At 36.8% G+C, this 21,563-nt stretch overlaps 1 protein-coding gene across 1 annotated transcript in view; it reads right to left on the bottom strand.

Moving 5' to 3' along the window:
• Positions 1-21,563, bottom strand: part of PLPPR1 (phospholipid phosphatase related 1) — a 191,250-nt gene that overhangs the window by 66,002 nt on the left and 103,685 nt on the right. The window contains exons 3-4 of the mRNA XM_063457253.1: positions 5,418-5,606; positions 3,765-3,897 (exon numbers count right to left, since the gene is read on the bottom strand). Coding sequence (XP_063313323.1) covers positions 3,765-3,897; positions 5,418-5,606 — 322 coding nt within the window. The remainder of the gene's footprint in view (positions 1-3,764; positions 3,898-5,417; positions 5,607-21,563) is intronic.

Below are 21,563 nucleotides of genomic sequence, written 5' to 3' on the forward strand. Positions count from 1 at the left end.
TAAGTACTCCTTCTAGAGTTGGGTTGTATGAAACTACTTGAGAGATTCTTGTTTTGTTTTCCTTTTCTTTGTATTGTAAAAGCCTTTCCCGTGGTGTTTTTAGCGCATAATTTATTTTTTAGATATTGTCTTTTCCTTGTAGCCCTTTTGCCTAAATATGGTGTACATGATACAGTGAACAGTGTGTGACAAAGGTTGCTACATTGGAGAAACTGGCCTTAAGCTGCATCTCAGAATGAATCTACACAGACACTCAATCAAGGACCACAAGGAAAATGGATATTGTACCACTGACCACAAGGAAAATGGATATTGTACCACTTCACCAAGACTCTATCCAAAACCTCAGGATTAAAGTTCTTAAAGGGAATTTCAAAGACTCTCATGAATGAAAGACATTTGAGATGAAAATTATTTCACATTTCAACACTAGAAATGAAGGTCTTATTGTAGATTCTGGCTTTCTCACACACTACCCAAACTTTATATAACCACACATCTTAATGTCTAATATAGTTCTTTTTCAATCTTTTCATTTAACCTTTATTGGATCAATTTATATACATACATATATGCAGCAATTTACTTGCATGCCCTGCTCTGCTGTTTTCTTGTTTTTTTTGTTTGTTTGTTTTTTTCTCTTTTGTGTTTTTTTTTTCTTTTCTTTTCAACAAGCTTATTAACTCTCCTCTGCTTATTTACTTTGTCTGGCTATTCTCAGCCAACCTGCACTTTCAGGCCCATCCTCTGCTATTTATGACACCCCACTCCCCTTCTCCCTCCCCTTCTCTAACATCATTTGTATTAAGTGTTAAACTCTATCAGATTGATCAGAATTGCTTCAGACCTGAAGAAGAGAGGAAAACTCTCGGAAGCTTAGAAAAAGTACAGGGCTACAAAATTAATAAAAAGGGATTGAGCATTTTAGTTACGAAGAAAGTTTAACAAAAAAAATGGCACCTCAGAGGGCATACAATAGCATTACACATATATATTTGGGGCCAGTACAAACCATTGTCTAGAATTCTATTCATAAACAGGACTATACATAGGACACAAGGTCACACATTTAGACTGGAAGAAAATAAAATTTAGTATAAGGCAAAGGAAATTTTACAGTAACAACATTAAGGAATTATCTGCTTGAAGAGGTTGTTTTATCAGAGTCTATACATATGTTTAAACAGCAATTGGACAAATATTTGCAAAACATAATTTTCAGGGATATAATTTTTCATTAGTGGGGTAATAGCTACTTAATGCAAGGAAATATTTGACTGCCATTCTGTGGTCAAAAATATATTTTTTTCCTAGTTTGTTGCAAAATTGGAAGCGCTTCAGACTTGTTTTTTTGCCTTCATTTGGATTAACAGAAAACACAGATATGAGAAAGGCTGAACTTGATGGACACATGCCTCTTTCACCTATGTAAATATGTAACAAAGTAAGGTTACAGAAAATGAGTGGGATTATTATTTTGTTTTTCATTTTAGAGATGCAGTATTTTGCTCGGGAAGGTGAAACATTTTATAAGCATTTTCAAGGGGAAAATATTTTAGATTGAATATTTTATTAATTGTAATTCCACATTTGAATTTATGAAATTAACAATGTAGTGTTAAGCTATGTGTCCCTGTTACTAGCTATAGTATCCAGCATTGTTCACCTCTCAACATCTGGTGACATCATCAAGAAGGCATGACTTCATCCAGCGATTGACTAACAAATGCTTCTCATAGAGGAACATAGACCTGATGTGCATGCTTTTCTATAAGCTGTCCCATCATGTGACTGAGTTTTACTCGTCAAATGCAGCAGAATCACCTCTAGTTGCTGTCTGGAAGAAAGCCTCTGGAGTCATGTTTAACCCTTTAAGGTAAACATTACCCATTCTGAAAGGGTTAAACATACAGGACCACTGCACCCAGATGCCTGCACTGGGTGACTTTCAGGTTAATTTAAAATCTAAGGCCAAAGCAGACAAACTGGAAACTGAACTGACTCAGAGAGGTTTACAGTTCATTACAATTAGCCTTACATTTAAAATGTAAAGTGACAATATAACTGCTTCATCTTATTGATGGGGTTATAGTGTTTGGAGTACCCGGTGCATTCCTTCCATTCAGAGTTAAACCATTTTTAATGTTTCAATATTAAATGAGAGTCCCCAGCAGCCTTTTCCCCTAATTGCTTCTCGGGTAATGAGAAAACATTAAGACCGGTAAGTTACGAGGTGAGGCATCCATGGATCAGATTTGTTGTTCTAGCTCATCCCACAGATGATCCATCAGATTGACATCTGGCATATTTGTAGACCAATGCAACACCTTAAAGTTTTTGTCATGTTCCTCAAACCATTCCTAAACAATTGTTACAGTGTGACAGGGTGCATTATCCTGCTGAAAGATGCCACTGCCATCAGGGAACACCATTGCCATGAAGAGTAGCCCATCATCATAATGACAGTAAACCAGTGCTACTTTTGGTAGGTACTAACCACAGCAAACTTGCTGTTTTGGAGATGTTCTGACTCAGTTGTCTAGCCATCATTATTTGGCCCTCGTCAAAGTCACTCAGATATTTTCGCTTGCCCATTTTTCCTGCTTTCAACACAGGAAATTCAAGAACTGTCTGTTCATTTGCTGGCTAATATAGCCCACTCATAGACAGATGCTGTTGTAACATTATAATCAATGTTATTCACTTCATCTGCCAGTGGTTTGTGGATGTTCATTGTATCTTTAGCATTTAAAACAAATTCCATTCCTGCTTAGAACTGCATACTCTGGAGGATTTACAGTTTTACAATCTCAATAAGATAGAAAATGTTAAAGGGACACTATAGTCACCTGAACAACAACCACAAGCAGGTGGTTTTAATGTTGTGGCTGCTCAGTGTATATAGTGAAAGAACACCTTATTATTTAATCAAAGAAGATCAATCTCTTTATATTTAATCTGAACTTAACAAACCTTAAATCGGTATATCCTGGTCATTGAGTGATTTTTTTCTTGTAAATTCACTAAATATAGTGTATGTAATATACACTCAGTGGACACTTTATTAAGTACACCTTTCTAATACTGATTATTAGAGTTGGAGATTTATCTGAATTTTGGTCGATCAGGTAATCGGTCAAATTCCAGAACTTCAAGCCAAAATGTACCCAAATCACATACCAATAGAAATGTGCAATGATTAAGCATGTTCGTCTTGGTTTGTGATTTTAAATTCCATCTGTGGCACCAAAATAATAGATAATTAATTGGAAAAAAGGTGAATGATGGTTAGGGGACAATCACTAAATCTTGATTTTATTCACAAATCAAGTGAAAAGGGAGCAATAGATGGAAAAAATGAGAGCAGTAAAAATAAATATATATATTGATATATTATACATTTTTAAAAATACATTAATATAGATATTTTTTTTAAATGCTTCTCCTATTTATCCCTCTACTGGTTACTCTTTATCACTTGATCTGTGACCCAAATGTTGGGAAAATTCTCCAGAGTGAATTTAAAGTGAATCTCAAATTTCTAGAAATACTCCACACACCACCTAGACATTTTACATTTTAAAACACATAGTAATTTACACTTTTTTAATGTAACAATACATTAATGTACCTATTTTGTTTTCAAATTCCAGCAATCTATATGTCTGTCCATTATAGAATAGACTTTGAATAAACTCAAAAACCGTGTTAGATCACATAAACAAACATTGAGATGTGCAATATGTTAAGATAATGATCGTTACCTATAAACCGAATAATTCTTCTGATTAATGGATTCAGGTAACAACATTCCCCTGTCAAAATCATTTTTTCTTGAATAATCAGGTTCTCTCTTGTAGACTTTATGAAATATGTTGTTATTTCTCCAATAAAAATCTATAAAAAAAAAAAAAAAATCCAACAAATTATAACTATCATTTAATTAGTCTGTGGCATGTGTGGTAAACAAATCTAAAATCAGTATACTGGAAGTGAGATTTTTAATACATGATTATTAATGCATCAAATTACTTTGATACATCAACAATTATACTGAAAACGAATAAAAATCTGCATCACAATGTGGTATTTCAAAGATAGGTGTTATAAAATCATTTGGAATTTGGTAAACATTCTCTGGACTGAACAAAGAATAGCTAAAAGAACACTAGTAACAGTTACATGAATTGCTATCCTTTCAATCATGCTCACTAGATATAAAAGAGGGATCAAGGGAGACTGTTTATCAATGTCTCTGCACTACATAAAGGAAACAATACTAAGAAATGCCTGTTGCCAAATATGACCTACATTTTGTACCCATGATGTACTGATGAATAGCTTACTTGGCCCCAGTGAGCCTTTATATATTGCTTGTATGATGAAATGTTCATAGCAATTGTTTGCAGAAAAGAAGTTAAAAAAAAACATACAAAGTGGATTGTGTTGATTTGAAAAGTGATCTTAAACTTCAGGCAGAAATAGCCAAGCAGTTTCTTCAACTTGGAGTGAGTGGGACAAGTGCCAATTCTAAGAGAAGGGCACAGCATCATACTGACATGTATATTTAATGTGAACACATTGGAAATCTGCTATTGAAAAGCCCCATTTTAAATGTTGCCAATGGTGATAAGTTCTAATATCACTGTGTGCAAAAGAATGTAGTATACTCAATGTGTGTCTGAGAACTGTGCGTTCATAACAATGCCAGGTTTCAGAGTAAGGTTACAATTAGAGAAGATGTTTGGTAAGATTATAGTTTAGGGATTAGCTGGTCCTTTGCATTAGTGATACTAAGGTGAGGGGGACTTACATGTGGAGGCAAAGGATTAAGGCTACTTGTCTGGAATATGCTCTGGACTGTAACTACCAGGATTTTCAGGGATGTAAATTGTCTGAAATTGTCACCATTAAAATGAGTGTCTCGGTATAATGAAAGCTGTATTATTCTACCAACCTGCTTCCCGTTTCTCTATTTATTTCTTATTCTATCTGTTCAAATAACAACTTTCTGTAGACATGCTTACATCAAGGAGTTGGTGAAATGGAGGTCAATGTCTATCACTAAAGAACATTATTTTAAATGTTATAGAATTTTGGAGTGCTAAATGAAGCATGGAAATGCACAACATTTAATTATTTTCTTTGTATCTCTGATCATCAATATATTTTGCTTAAATGTTGTTTTGTACTACAATTGTGTGCTAGCATGAACAAAAATGTAACTTTTTCATACGACTGTATAGCCCTTACCTGGACTATAGGCAAGCTAATTGAGCCAAGGTAACATCTAGATGAGTATGAGTTTTGCATAGTCATATTGCTGTTTCCCCTGAACAGAACTAAAATGACAGTTTTCCGTATAACTAAATATGTCACATACATTATTAAACACATTTAGCAAATAAATTACTTACGATAGCAGTTGGCGTTGCTGCCAGCACACAGTACAGCACCAGTGGAGAGATAAAGCTTTCATCCTCTGTCCCTGGGTAAGGCTTCATTAGGTTCCCATCTTGGCAGAAAAAGCCTTGAATGTGTACTTGAAAAGTGTCTGTGCACTCAAAATAGTATGCAAGCAGAACTGTCCCAGCCATGATGACAAGCTGAAAATAGAGCATGGTACATTTAAACATATATACAAAAGCAGGTTCTCTTGAGAGCAGATCTCATGAACCAATATTTCCCCCATTACCCAGGCAATCCCTTCATTACTGGAGTTATTGAGTTAGTGTGTTTACGTATAGCACACACTATCTGTTCTATGAGCCTTTTGGCAAGCAGCTTTAATGATTGCCTTTGATCGACTTTAGGCCTCAGCGGGCTCACAGAGGGATATGTGCCATAAGCAGTTCTTTTATCAAAGTGCATACGAGTATCAGTAATGACAGCATAATCAATGAAGCTAAGGACAAAATGTAGCTCAGCTATTACATAACAAATTAAAATCAGAACCAGGCATATTTTGCATCATTTAACCATTTTAGGAAGCTGTATTGTTACAAATGCCTAATGAATAATGATAATACTAATCAGGGTCATTAAAAATACCAACAAGTGTAGTATATGACCATTTTTTTTTATCTATTCTTGTTTTATCTACTGCATGTGATATACATGGTATTGTGATTATATGCTATTATTTTAGTACCTTTGTGTAAAGGTACGGGTTAACTAAAGCTGTAATTCCAACACTTCTCTTACAAAATTAAATATTTATAAAAACGAGATACCCCAGAGTATTTACCTAGTGGGATTTTGTTACCTCTACAATTATTCATGGAAGTTCTTATTAAGATCTTCTTAAAAGAAAGCAAAATGTCACTTCCTCAATTTAAGCACAACATTATAGCTAACTTATAGTTAACTATTGGTTATACATTTTTCCATATTGTCTTTTATTCTTATTCACATGCTTTTCCAGATAAAATATGGTGCATGCGCATACACAGCAGTGCTGGAGAAAATGTCGTACATGCATACAGCATTCGTTCGTTACATTCCTCACGTTTCTGGAAGTGACAGTTCCACTTTAATGTAGTTTTATATAATTACTAATATAAATCCTGCAGAAGTGTCTCAATTCTCAGTATTTTGTAGATTGCTGCTTTTCATTGTATTATACGTGAAATGATATTCTACAGCATGTCTGCATGTACTTTTTCTCATATGCATATAACAAAACTTCCATTGTTAATGTAGTTTAGGTAGGAAATACAATGTACAAAAAATTCTTCTGAGCTTTGTCTCAAAAGTATAATCATAATTATTAACTTTCTGCAATCAAGGTAATGCTAATGATTACTCTGTTTCAGCTCCATTTAATATGCTTGGTGTTATTAGGATAATAAGTAGGCAGAGTGCCTCATTTAACAGCACTGTGGTTGATGTCAATCAGGTAAGAACAGCTTGTTCTGCAGATATCCAAGTTATGCACGTATATTATCAGATGAAATCAAGGTTTTCTCTGAATATCTGCTTACTGGTCTGATGTATTAATGTTTTCAGATTCACTGTGTTTTCCTAGACTTGAGTCAATCATTCATATTGATGGACAGCACAAGAAAAGTGCTACCCTACAGTATGTAGCCTTCACATACTGCATAGGACAAAAGAAATCATTAGTCATTGAGATATCCAACAGCATATGGATTCTATATACTGTAGGGTGTTGCTTATTTTTGGCAGCCTGTCTGCATGTATAAATTATACAGGAAAACATGCTGATCGGTCAGCCCTACTTATGATATAGTCTAGCTTCTGTACAAAAATGACAAGATATAAAATCATAATAAGATGTCACTCAGCAACATACAGCATGCAGACATGAATCCTCTGATTCCAAACTAGATAGGATAGAGTTACAAAGTCAAATGCCAGTCATAACTTCCTGATTTGGGATCTCTATTATGTTTAGTGTTTTTATAATGTCCAATTTTTCAGGAGACCACAGAGAAGTCCCCATTAAGCATGGATGGAGTAAGCAGGGCCGGCCTTAGACATTTGGGCGCCCTGTGCAAAAAATCTTCACAGCGCCCCCCCTCCCCCACTCCTTACCCCTTCCCACACACCCTGTCACACACACACACAGGCAGGCAGACAGCCATACACACACACACACACACACACACAAACACACTCAGGCAGTGATACACAGACAGCCACACACAAACACACACACAGACATAGAATGTGACGGCAGATAAGAACCATTCGGCCCATCTAGTCTGCCCAGACAGTCACACATAGGCAGTCACACACAAACACACACACACAGGCAGACAGCCACACACACAGGCAGACAGCCACACACAAACACACAGGCAGACAGCCAAACACACAGAGGCAAACAGCCACACACACACACACACACACAGTCACACACACACAGACAAACAGTCAAACACACACAGACAAACAGTCAAACACACACTGTCAGACAGCCACACACACAGTCACACACAGACAGACAGACACATACACACACTGGCAGACAGTCACACACACACGCAGACAGTCACACACACACACACACATGCAGTCACACACACACACGCACAGACAGTCACACACACACGCACAGACAGTCACACACACACACAGACAGTCACACACACACACACAGTCACACACACACGCGCAGACAGTCTCACACACACACACACAAACATAGGCAAACAGTCACACACACAGGCAGACAGACACACACACACTCACTAACAGACAAACACACTCACAGACACACACACACTAACAGACACAGACACACACTAACATACACACACACACACACTAACACACACACACACACACTAACATACACAGCCACACACTAACATACACAGACACACACTAACATACACACACACACTAACAGACACAGACACACACTAACAGACACAGACACACACTAACATACACACACACACACACATTAACACATTTTTTTAAATTTATTTAGACACCCCCCCCAGCCTCCTTACCTTTGGGAATGCTGGGGGGGGTCTCTTCCTTCCTGGTGGTCCAGTGGCTGCTGGGCTGGGCGGGCGGTGTTGGCGGGCGGCTGGCGAGGGAGCACTTCCTCTGAGCTGTTTGCTCAGCTCCCTCGCGCGCCGCAGAGTGAGGCTGGGAGCCGGAATATGACGTCATATTCCGGCTCCCAGCCTCACTCTGCGGCGCGCGAGGGAGCTGAGCATACAGCTCAGAGGAAGTGCTCCCTCGCCAGCCGCCCGCCAGCGCCGCCCGACCGCCCAGCAGCCCGGCATGTCTGTTAGCCGCAAGGCTAACAAGACATTTGCCTTGGGCATTTGGGGGCGGCTTTTTTTGCCGCCCCCTGGAAAATGCTGCCCAAGGCAAATGCCTTGTTAGCATTGCGGCTAACAGACATGCTGTGTGAGCTATGCGGCCGCAGGGCGCCCCCTGCACCATGGCGCCCTGTGCGGCCGCACAGCTCGCACACCCCTAAGGCCGGCCCTGGGAGTAAGGGTCTTAGTAAACATTCTCAGACATTCATAAGGTCATAGAAGTGCATTTCCTCTCAGGAGACATCAGGGACTGCAGCCCATGAAACAGCACAGCCAGAGGACAAGGCCAGAAGGTAGGCATTGTAACCAAGTTAAATTAACTGTCAGTCAGGGAGTGGGTGTGGGACTTAGTAGGGATATATATTTCTGCCATTTTTGGTAGTGGCCATATTAAGTAACCTAATCTTACCAATTAGTTGTCCCGCCGACACTCCCCTTTTTCTTCTTGGTTAGCGGGGGATGGCCAGGTGAAATTGGGGGGTGGGGGGAGCATGGATAGGTTTATTGTGTAATAGGCAGTGTTACAGTTGGTTGGTAGGTTCAAGCTCGCCGGTGGCTCCAAACCTGGGGGCTAGGGGTGTCTTTGTAAACCCCTACAGTTTAATCAGTTGGTAATGGGGCCGTTTGGTTGTTCTTATTTGGTGTTTATATTGTCATATATTATTATTATTATGCAGGGTCATTGCCAGGGGTAATTTATGTATCGGGGGAGGTTGGTTTTAAAACATATTATATTATATTTGTTGGCAATGACCCTATTTTGTTATATTTTATAATAATCTAATAAAGCTGTGGATTTGTAATTTTCCAACAGTAAAATGGTATCTGTGTCTTAATGGGGTTCAGGGTAAGGTTAGAGTCTATGCCGAAGGATCCTACTGTGCATTTGTCAAGTTATATATGCACAGTTACAAGGTTTTTCACCGAAGTGAGAATTTAAAGTGATTTCAAATCGAATTTCAACATTATGGCCAAAATAGTAAAACTGAAAGCATAACTGACTTAGAGAATGTTTTCAGATATGCTTTTTTTTTTTTTACTGATCTTGAAAGTCACTTTTAATTCACTTTCAATTCTCACTTTAGTGAATAACCCTGTTTGCCTCCTCTTTAGCAACATCAGTCATCATATATGACAAAAGGAACATTTAAATGTGTTCAATGGCCAGTGATGGGAGGTAATTTGATAAAAAAAAAAAAAAAAAAGATTGAACAATTCTTGTCCATGACATCTTTTTGTTTATTTTGTACTTTTTTTTCATCTACATTTTACACTTTTGTGATTAGTATTGATAATGTGTTCTTCTGTTGTAGAAAAATAAAAATTTCTGTTCTCATTCCACAAGGTAAAACAATATCCAAGAAGTATAACTAGCCAAGTTTGTGGGAAGCCTTTGGCTTAAATTATATATAAATATGGTAATTTAGCTTGACTTTTTTACGTAGTCCCCTTATTATTTAAGATGCAAAAGCAGGCCCCGCATTTAAATTATTCCCAATTGTGTCATTCAGTTTTGCAAAATTAGACCATCTAGACCTTTTCACACGAGATATTTTAAGCCTTTTTCAGTAGATCAGTTTTTACATAAATTCTGCATACACAATGCAATTCCTCTGTGAATTGCATTAAGCTTGAGCAAGTCATACTACTGTACCCCTCCCAATCAATTTGTATTCAGCTAAATCTCCCGAGTACATCAATACTCTATGTATCTCTACTTTAGTCAGGCTTATGGACAGTTATAGGGCAAAATAAGAGACATGCCGTAATTTGCAATTGCCACAATCTGTCACAGTTAAAATTACCTGATTAATAGTCTATGTAATGTGGTAATTAAAGTGTGTGTGCGTGTGTGTGTGTGTAAATGAATGTGTGCATTTAAATATACAGTTATGAGAGAAAGAAAGAATTCTAAGCAGGTGCTTAGCACGTCTTAAAATTCGTCAAATACAACCTCACATGAACAACAACACATGACAGATTACACAGTGTCAGAATTTATTTAACAAAAATAAAACCAATATGGAGAAGCTATGTGTGAAAACGAGGTATATCCTTACTGCTTCCATATTAATTAAAAGGCTAAAAAGCAGTCAGGTGCTGCTAATCAAATGCCCTTGATTAATTGACCATCAGCAAGTGTGACCACCTCTATAAAAAACAACATTTTATTAGTACGCATTCAGGTGTGTGTTAACACAATGCCAAGGAGGAAAGACATCAGCAATGATATTATAGAAGTAATTGTTGCTGCCCAACAAACTGGGAATGGTTATAAAGCCATTTTAAAACAATTTAAAGTCCATCATTCTACGGTGAGAAATATTATTCAGAAGTGCAAAACATTCAAGACAGGTGCCAATCTTCCCAGGAGTGAACATCCCAGCAAATTCACTTTATTTTTGGTCAGACCATGCAATGCTTAGAGAAATTGCAACAAAATAAAAATAATTAAACATCAGACTCTACGGACCTCAGTTCATCACAGTACAATTAGAAAAAGACTGAACAAGTATGGTTTGCTTGCAAGGGATGCCAGGAGAAAGCATATTTATCTAAAAAGTACATAGCAGCATGGCTCAGGTTTGCAAACCACACACCACAAGACTTCTGGAACAATGTCCTTTGGACAGATGAGACCAAAGTGGAGATGTTTTGTCATAATGTACAGTGCCACATTTGGCAAAAAACAAAGACAACATTTGAGCACAAAAACCTCATGCCAACTGTCAAGCCCAGTGGTGGAGTGGTGATGATTTAGGCTTGTTTTGCAGCCCCAGGACCTGGGAACCTTGCAGTCATTGAGTCTAGCATGAACTCCTCTGTATACCAAATAATTCTAGAGTCACATGTAAGTCCATCTGTCCGACAGCTAAAACTTGGCCTATATTGTGTCATGCATTAGGCAATGACCCCAAGCACTCCAGTATATCTACAACAGAATGGATGAGAAAGAAAAGAGTAAAGGTGTTGCAATGGCCCAGTCAATGTGCAGACATCAAAAAGGGAAAACAAAGAGTCAGCGCTTATACAAACAAACCAAAATAGTAAGGAGAAGGCAGCACACCTAGAAATAATTTGGCTCCCTCAAAAACCCGGGATTATATAGTTAAACCTTCTAAGACTCTGATAGGTACAAGGATAACTATAATTAATACTATATCGTACTATAGTATACTTTCAGTAGCGCAGGGCATATCCGAACAGAGAAAGTGATCCTTTCACTTAGAGGTTCATTCCTTGCTTTCTACATGTGTACTCACACGGATTTCTTACATTTAACTCTATACTTACCGTTAGGGATTTAGAGTTTTTACCTCTTTAGACAAACCTCCTGGGAGTACTTGTTGACCCCTCTACTCCTTGGGATTATTATTGATTTTTATACCGACACTGTGATGCTTCACCTACCCGGTTAAACATTAGCATGTTTCATGCCTGCATCACTTCTATTAAGACCATCATTATTATTATTTCTCTTTTTTCTTTCATATTTTGATTCTCGGTTTTTGTTTGCCAGAACTGACTCGCATTTCTAGTCAGTAAGTTATCTCTGGGATAGTTGTGTTATTATCTTTATGTCCCATTGTGTTTATTCCACTAATAAAGGACTTTTACCTTTTTGTTAATTTAAATTTTGGGAACAGACCCTTTCCCTCTTTTCCCTTTTCCCTTCCCCTTTTCCCATACATTATACATTTCTATTTTGGGTTACCCCCTACCTTCTGTTCCTTTACTTCATTAAGACATTTCTATGGCCATTCTCGTTAAACTATCCCTCAAAAACCCCATAAGAAATACGACAATATACAGTAGTAATAAGGAATATGTACAATAATAGATAAAAACCAGAAGAATTAAATCAGCTTAAAAAAAATCTAAATAAGATAATAGAATAAAAATTTCCAAATAAACAGCCAAATGCTGTAGGGGAGTCTCTTCTCAATACCACATCAGAAAAAAAGCTTGTAAAAAAAGCTTGTGTAGATATACAAGAAAACAGAGGAAATAACCAAATAGTGTAGTATATCACAACAGGGTATATTTCTAATAGTACGTTGGTCTTATGTAGTCCTGCTCGTGTCTTCTAGAGCTAGTACCAGCGCTTGTTTGAATGATATACAGTGGTACAATCCCCACTTATAAGATACGTGTGAAGCAGTGGTCAGAAAATATCTCAGCAGTGTAAAGACCATAAAGACCCAAAATAGAGAAAAACACAATAGTGCTCTCTATATAAACTAAACCAGGAGTTATAAAAAATATATTTTACTCACATTTGATTGAGCAGGCAAAACGCTCAAAGGATAAGGAGTGGGTGATATAATTCTCACCTGGGATTCTTTAGTGAGGTCCTCACTGAAAAGAAAAACTGGATGCCAGGCAATAAAATATAAAATAAAGCAATAAGAAAAGGAAAATGGCACATTCACAGTATAGAAGTGGCCAAAATTACTGGATTTATTTTAAAGCTATTTTAATAAAAGAAAAGAGGGTCATTAGGAGAGAAAAGAGGGACAGAGAGATCCAGGCCCAAATAGGAACTGTCCTTCCTAAATAGGGACACTTGGAAGGTATATGTATGCAATACATATATTCTGTAAACAAACTTGCTTTTATTCTATCAAAACAGGACTCCTCAGAATTCAGATATCACAGTTTAAAAAAGATTGATTACACCTTTGAACAAAAATTCCAACAAATTCACACACTTGCCAACCAAAATTCCCGACAAATGTGCAAGTCTATTTCTTTTTCTCAAACATTACAGTTATTCCCAATGTTACTATGAAGAAAAATAAATGAGTAATGGCCCATAAAAATCATAGCATTTTTGCATAATCTCTTGGCATCCTATATTATTTTGTGAACATTAATAACATGAGACTGCAGCTCAAGGTAACCAACAGCTACAAGCAGAATTGCCATGGCAACTACCAATTGAGATTTAGAAGCTCTGAAATGCTGCTCTATTAGCATCTTAATGCAACAGATGTTAGCTAAATCCTTTTGTGCATAATAAAATGTCTAGCACAGTACTTTTCAAATCAAATCTCAAGGAGTCCTCAACAGTTGTTCTCTGTTTTGAAACTGGAGCGCTAGTAAGGTGCTCAGTCATTTGAATATACATGTGCCCATCATTGTGTAAATCAATTAAAGACCTTGGGCTCAATGCTGTTTCACTTACCATATGTTTAGAAGTATTCATTTGTAATTTAATTAAAAAAGAAAGAATTTTAATGTAGTTTGATGTTTCATTTGGTGTTTAGATTTAAACACTTGTACTAACTTGCTATCACATACTTTTTGATGTAAAAACATGGAATAACATTTATTTGAAACACTCAATGCTTAGTTGTAATATTTAGATTAAAATATCAATTTTATGGGTAGACTGCTGTACAAATACTCGGGGCATACATATACAAGTTTAAGTTTAAACATTTGAGTGTTCTCTTTATTTGTTCATTGTTTGCAGAAATATTGGATAAAAAGTTTTAGATACTAAATCGTATACCATGTATTGCAATATTTCACATAATATCACATACAGTAGATTAATCAGAAATACATAAATACAATTGGTAACCCTATCCTGCTTATTGGTTTTAGGAATATCCCTGATACCATTATTAGTATTAAGCAATAATAGCAACACAGCTTTCTAAAATTCTAAAAATTCCAATAAATTGTAAAGCTATCTGTATCAGAGCTTCCATGAAATTAGAACAGTTATACCACTAATCCACTAAACTGTAAAATGTGGATGCTTGCAAAGTTCTATAATAATCAGCATTGTTTCCTGTACTGTTATAAGTGACATCACAGTTCTAGCTCTCTTTATTTTAAAGGAACAGTCTACACTTCGAATGAAAAAGAAAAACCACTATTTAGTATATATATACCACCAATGAATGCATTTATTTATGCAAGTTGTCATTGGGGTATATCTAAATAGAGCTTGCAAATGTTGCAGTCCTTATGCCTGCAGACTTTGAAATCCCTTCCCTTTTGCCTTAGAAGAGACTGTGTATCTTTTTCCCCTGTGCGTGCATACTTTTACTATTAGACACGCGCACGCACAATAAAGCATACACTCAGGCTCGTGTAACTGCCCAGGGGAGCAGAAGGCAAAATAGCACAGCTGCCACTTTCGTTAGCTCAAAAAGAAAGTGGACCTTCCCGTCTGACAGCTAGAGAGGCAGTTCTTATTTTATTGATAAAGTGTTGATTTCTCAAATAAATCCTCTAAAATGGAATACTTAATATATATTAAAGGGACACTATAGGCACCCAGACCACTAAATCTCATTGAAGTGGTCTAGGTGCCATGTCCTACTTTTTTTTAACCCTGCAATGAACACATCGTCCAAATCACTTAACTTCAACTGCCCTCTTAAAAGTTTGCAATGACATCCAAATTGGCATGGAACAGGGAGACTTAACTGGAGCTATTTTCCTTGATTTTGCCGAGGCCTTTGACACAGTAGACCGTGGCATTCTTTGGCAAACACTTAAAAACTCAGGCATCGTATGTTTCAGACCAATTGCAATATGTGGCCATTTCTGATAGCGCTTCCCTCCCTCTTCCAGTCACGTGTGGTGTTCCCCAAGGTTTGGCCCCCTGCTATTCACATTATTTATAAATGATCTGCCTAACGTCTGCAAATCCTCAACTGTACAGATGTATGCAGACGACACTGTAATCTACGCTAGTAAACCCAAGCTACCGCAGCTTGAGGTTGTGCTTCAAAACCAATTCACAGAGGTAGAAAAGTGGATAGCGGATAACAAACTTTTCCTAAACACTGACAAAACCGTTACAATGATCTTTGGAACTGTATCTAAATTACGTAAACTACAGAATCAACAATTGTGTATCAGAACAAATTCAAATGGCACACTGATAGCAGTCTGCTCTTTTAAATACCTAGGTATATTGCTAGACCCCAATATATCCTTTGGCCTTCACATTGAAAAAATCTCTTCAAAACTTTACTCAAAACTAGCTGCCCTGTACAGAAACAAATCCTGCCTAAGCCCTATAGTAAGGAAACAGATAGTGCAACAAATGCTAATGCCGGTCATTGATTATGGGGATGTAGTATATGCACCCGCACCGCATACCCACCTTAATAAACTTAATACGTTATATAATTCGTTCTGCCGCTTTGTACTAGAATGTAATTACTTTACCCACCACTGTGACATGTTAAAAGAGATAAACTGACTGTCGCTGGAATCCCGACGCACTCTTCATCTTTCCAGCCCTGTGCATAAGATCATTTCTGGGAAGCTCCCACCCTACCTGAGTAGAATGCTCTCCCCGGCTGTTCCCACCACCTATAGCCTTTAATCCAGTAATAGCACAATATTTAGCATACTGCAATATAAAAATAAAGTGTCTCAATCCTCCTTTTCCTACAGAGCACCGCAATTATGGAATAACCTCAGGGACACTGTCAAATCTTCATTCAATCTAAAATCTTTTAAGAGATCTATGGCAATATACCTCAGCCCAGAATGCACCTGTCAAGGTTGAATATATTTACAGGACTACAGGACTCATTTGCATTCTACAGTTTTCCCCATAGCGCTAAAGGGCTTTATGGGTGTGAAGTGGTACTTAAAACCTATTGCAAAGATATAGGAGGAAAGGACAGATTCTTGGCAGAGAAATGTGAGAAATATCTCTTCAGTGTGAAACTCATTCCTTAATGAGGTTTATATATTAAATATACTTAGTACTTGTTAGTTCCTTTGGAAAAATAAACCCCTTTTTTGTCAACCTGCTTAAAGAGGACTTGTTTATTCACACATAGAGGAGAAAAATGGGGAACTAGTGGGATCTTTAAATTCAGTCCTGCTTCAGAAACTCTATACCAGGGGTAGGCAACCTTCAGCACACCAGATGTTGTGGACTACATCCCCCATAATGCTCTTGGACCCATAATTCTGGTAAAGCATCATGGGAGGTGTTTTCCAAAACATCTGTATTGCTGAATATTGCCTATGCCTATTGCCTATGCCTATAACTTAAAATTGGAATTTCCCCACATTATGTGTTAAAATGAAGAGGAATCACTGCACAGAGGATATGTAGAAAAAAAAATCTGAAAATTGTAGTGGAAGTGCTTCAAACTTTTTTTTTTTGCCTTCTTTTGGATCAACAGCAAAAAACAAATGTGAGGAAGGCTTAACTTGATGAACACGTCTCTTTTCAGCTATGTAACTATGTAACTATGTAACCTATGTTTGAATTGTGTTTTTGGTTATCTGATACATGTTTAGGTGAAATTATTTTATTTACTGGCTAGATTTTCACTCATTTTGTTTCTAAATTATAGACTTAAAAGGAGAGCATGCCATACTCCAAGATGGGCATTGCCTTCTAGAGTACATATTCTAGAGTAGAGTGGTACAAATTAGACTCCAAGATTTGTTTCATAACAAACAGGAATTTATTTGAATTTGTACTAATCATGTAATCGGTGGAATTCCCAAACTTCAAGCTGAAATGTAGCCGATTTACAAACCAATGCGCAATGGCTGAGCATGTTCATTATAATTAACGATTCTGAATTACACACGTGGCACCAAAAAAAGGAGATGACTGATGGGAAAAAAAGATGACTGATGGCTAGAGAACAGTCAGCTAATGTTGATTTACTTCACAGATGAACTCAAAAGTAAAAAATAAAATAAAACATTTTTTAATGTATATTTATGTATTATATGTTTAATAAATATACATATATTTTTTATTTTATGCATTGCATAACACCTTGCATTATGGTTAATTGAATTGTTTCTTTTCAGTAAGAGAGAAATATAACAAACATATGTATAAAAATAAAAAAGTGAATTAAAGTAGTATGCAATTCTATGGTTACAACATATATACATGAAGTTCATACACTCGAGATATCAGCAATAAAAGTAATCCTAATCCTAATTTAATTAGCTAAAATTAGATTTTTTATAAATTTTACCATTCGTTGTCTTTACAAAAAAGTAGTACAGCTGACATTCATAATACAAAAGAGTTTGACAATATGTAGAAATTGTATTACAGAACATAAACATATATAGTAACAGTATTATGGTTCTAGGCTTGTATATGGTCATCTTTCAGGAATAGGATATTTAATAGGATGTATAATACAAATTTTCCAACAGTTGATATATTTTGGAATGTTAAGGGTGAAAAAGTATAGCTTTGTGAAATGTATTTCTTCTATTTTATTTCTGCTAAGTTAGCTTTAATCTAAGAGACATGTGAAAGTTGGAGACTTTTCAATAATTTTTTTTTACTATAAACTGTTTAAAAATAATTAAAACAAATGGTCACAGCCTCTTTGGCATAATTTTGTAGATGTTCCATCTACAAGTATCTTCAGCAGAAGTTTAAAATGGTTAGTGCATCTTAGGGTAAGGGGATTCAGCATTTATCACTTAAGATCCAGCATCTGACATCTCCCCTAATGCTTTGCCAGCATTATGACTATAGGAGAAGTGATGTCCCAAACGATTCGCTGGCGAATAGTTCCTGGCGAACAAAGCATGTTCGCGTTCGCCACCAGGGGTGAACACATGCGATGTTCGGTCCGCCCCCTATTCGTCATAATTGAGTAAACTTTGACCCTGTACCTCACAGTCAGCAGACACATTACAGACAATCAGTAGCAGCAGGGCCGGATTAAGAGCCCAGTGGGCCTGGTGCTGATAATTATGATGGGCCTAATTACAAAATCTTATTGACCAAAAACACTAAAACAGTCCTACCTCCTAAGCGTCATGTATCTGATGGAGATGATTCTGTAGGGAAACTCATAGGATGCAACTATGAGAAAACACATACCCTTTGCTAATCTCATGCTTTCATCTTTCAAGTAAACCCATGCCCCCTAACAGCAGTGTCCAGTAAAGCAGGAAGTCTATGGATGCGGTGGGTGGGGGCCCTAAATACTAATAAGGGGGGACCTAATGTCCTCCCCCCTGGCCCCCACCCCTGAGCGGTGGATGGGGGCCCTAAATAAAAAATGTGGGGGACCCTAGTCACCCCCTCCCCCCCCAAAAAAATGTATCCCCCTACCTACCCCCCTCACCCAAAAAATAATGAGGGGGGGACCTACTGTCCTACCCCCGGCCCTCACCCCTGAGCGGTGGGTGGGGGCCCTAAAAAAACAATAAGGGGGGTCCTACTGTCCCCCCCCTGGCCCCCACCCCTGAGCGGTGGGTGGGGGCCCTAAATACTAATAAGGGGGGGACCTAATGTCCTCCCCCCTGGCCCCCACCCCTGAGCGGCGGATGGGGGCCCTAAATAAAAAATGTGGGGGACCCTAGTCACCCCCTCCCCCCCTAAAAAAAAATGTATCCCCCTACCTACCCCCCTCACCCAAAAAATAATGAGGGGGGGACCTTTAACTAAGAACCTTTAAAGAAAATGAGAAAAAAAACTTACCATTCAATGTTTTCTTTCTTCTAAAATCTTCTTTTTTCAGCTCCAAAAAAGGGTAAATAAAAAAACATAATAACCGACGAAAAAAAAAAAAAAAAAAAACGAGCGCCAAAAAAAAAAATCCATCTTCACCCATGGAGGGCTCCGCGCAGACTGAGCTCTGCAGGGCGGGAGAAGGCTTACAAAGCCTTGCCACGCCCTGCAATTAGGCTAAGAACACTCTGATTGACTGGTTTAAGCGAATCAGAGTGCTCTTTGTCATTTTACACAGCGTGGGAAAATTCCAAAGAACTTTCCCACACTGTGTAAAATGACACAGAGCACTGTGATTGAATGGATTTTAAGCCCATCTGCAGTGCCAAATGTTGAATACCTCTTTTACAGGACACATAGAGTTTCTTCAAAATTTGTAATCATTCTACATCAGTGAAATATGTTTTAATATAGTCTCAATACAGGCTGTGTTGATATACTTGTGTTGTGTTGAATAGTTATGTAACAGGTTTATATCCTAAGTAGTTCTCAATGTGCAACTCAAATTGTTACATATTCATCATGGCATACAATCTAATGATGGTGGTCAATCAAATATTTATGCAGACACCATGTCCTTAATTTCAAAATATTAAAATATAAAAAAATCATATGAAAATATTGAATTTCAAAATATTATATACATTTTAAAATTGTGTCCAAAATGTTAAATCATTTGAAAAGCGTATGCAAAATATTAAATAGAGGCCCATGTTAGATTCAAAACAAAATTATATATATAGGTTAAACATGATAAAATGTGCAACCTTATCTATTATTTAACAGTAGATGTCAGTAAAGAGACATTCTAGTTTATACTGTATGCAACATGAGGCTGCATAGAATGGATATATTAATTTATACAAAGTAAGAATTTAAAGGTATTTTTCTTAGTATCCAATAGGGTCAATGGCAGTATAAGGCATTTAGTTTGTTTTTCATTTTTTTTTTTTAATTATTAGTATAATTCTTTTTCTGTATTATTTTATGGATATATAGTAGACCATTTGGTTATTACGGTTAATAACGGTTCTATTCTATAGACATTTTCTATTGTGTGTTATGGCTCATAGATTAAAAAAATAATAATAATATCAAAGCTATGAACTGTAAATTAGCTAAGGGAAGAAAAAAACCATTAACATCATATTCCTTTGATGTTTCAGCAGTGCCAGTATACCATATTTGTGCAGTGAGTCACTGTATATTTTTCTGATTTTATGGTTCTTTGAATAAGCTCGACCTTTGTTAGTGTTAACCTAGGGGAAAAATGGATCACAGAAAACACAAATCAAGCTGACTTCTATTTATCCCCATGGGATCTTTAGTTCAAATGCCAGAAAATAGATGAGTAGCATTTCACACAGAAATGCTTGTGTTAAGAAATAAGAAAGAAAACATTTTTACAAAAGTAGAAAAGTAAAAAAAAAATTGAACTTATTTTACGGAACAGGAGACTACCGGTATTTTAATATCAGATCAATAGTAAAATTCAAATCTTATTTTTTTGTGTTTCATACCTATGGCCAATGTAAAAGGTAAAGTCAGGATTTCTCTCCAGTGCAGCTATTTTGACCACAATTTGTGATTAGGGTGACGACTCGCCAAAATCGCTGCTTAGTCAGTAGATCCAGGGATATTTTTAAAAGTAGGAGAGGTTGAAATGGCAAGGTCAGTAGGACATCAATGTGGCATTTTTTCAGAACAGATCAAAAGGTTCAAGTTATAAGGAAAAGATATTCCATTTTTTTTTTTAATTCTTTATTTTCATTGTGCATGAAAGAACATTTGGCATACAGGGCCACGACAGCAGCTGCATGCTTTTTCACAACATTTTAACATTGTAAGGCATGGCAGATTAAACAGCACATTTTGTTTTTTTAAAGAGAACACATTAAAAAAAAATGACTTGCTTAATCACATTGGTAAATTAGTTTAAACATGTGTAGGTTGTCAAGCTTATAGTTAGTGTGATCTCGTTTGAGGTTCAGTTTAAGTACATGGCATTGCTATTCTGTGAGGGTCCAACGTTTATGCTTATGCTTATTTTTTTTTTCCCTTTCTTTTTTCCCTTCACTTTCCTTTTCCATAAATATCTGCTTAGATTCTCGCTACAATAAAAAGTTATGGACAAGCTACGCGTTATAAAAGATTCTTACACGTTAGACATTAGCATAAGTATTCGTTCGGTTCATGAGTATGAACTAGCATATTCACCACCAGAGTAAGCATATTTTAAACCTAGGAGAACAATTAATGTTTAA

This window comes from Pelobates fuscus, chromosome 5, assembly GCF_036172605.1.
Source record: "Pelobates fuscus isolate aPelFus1 chromosome 5, aPelFus1.pri, whole genome shotgun sequence".
Lineage (NCBI taxonomy): Eukaryota > Metazoa > Chordata > Amphibia > Anura > Pelobatidae > Pelobates > Pelobates fuscus.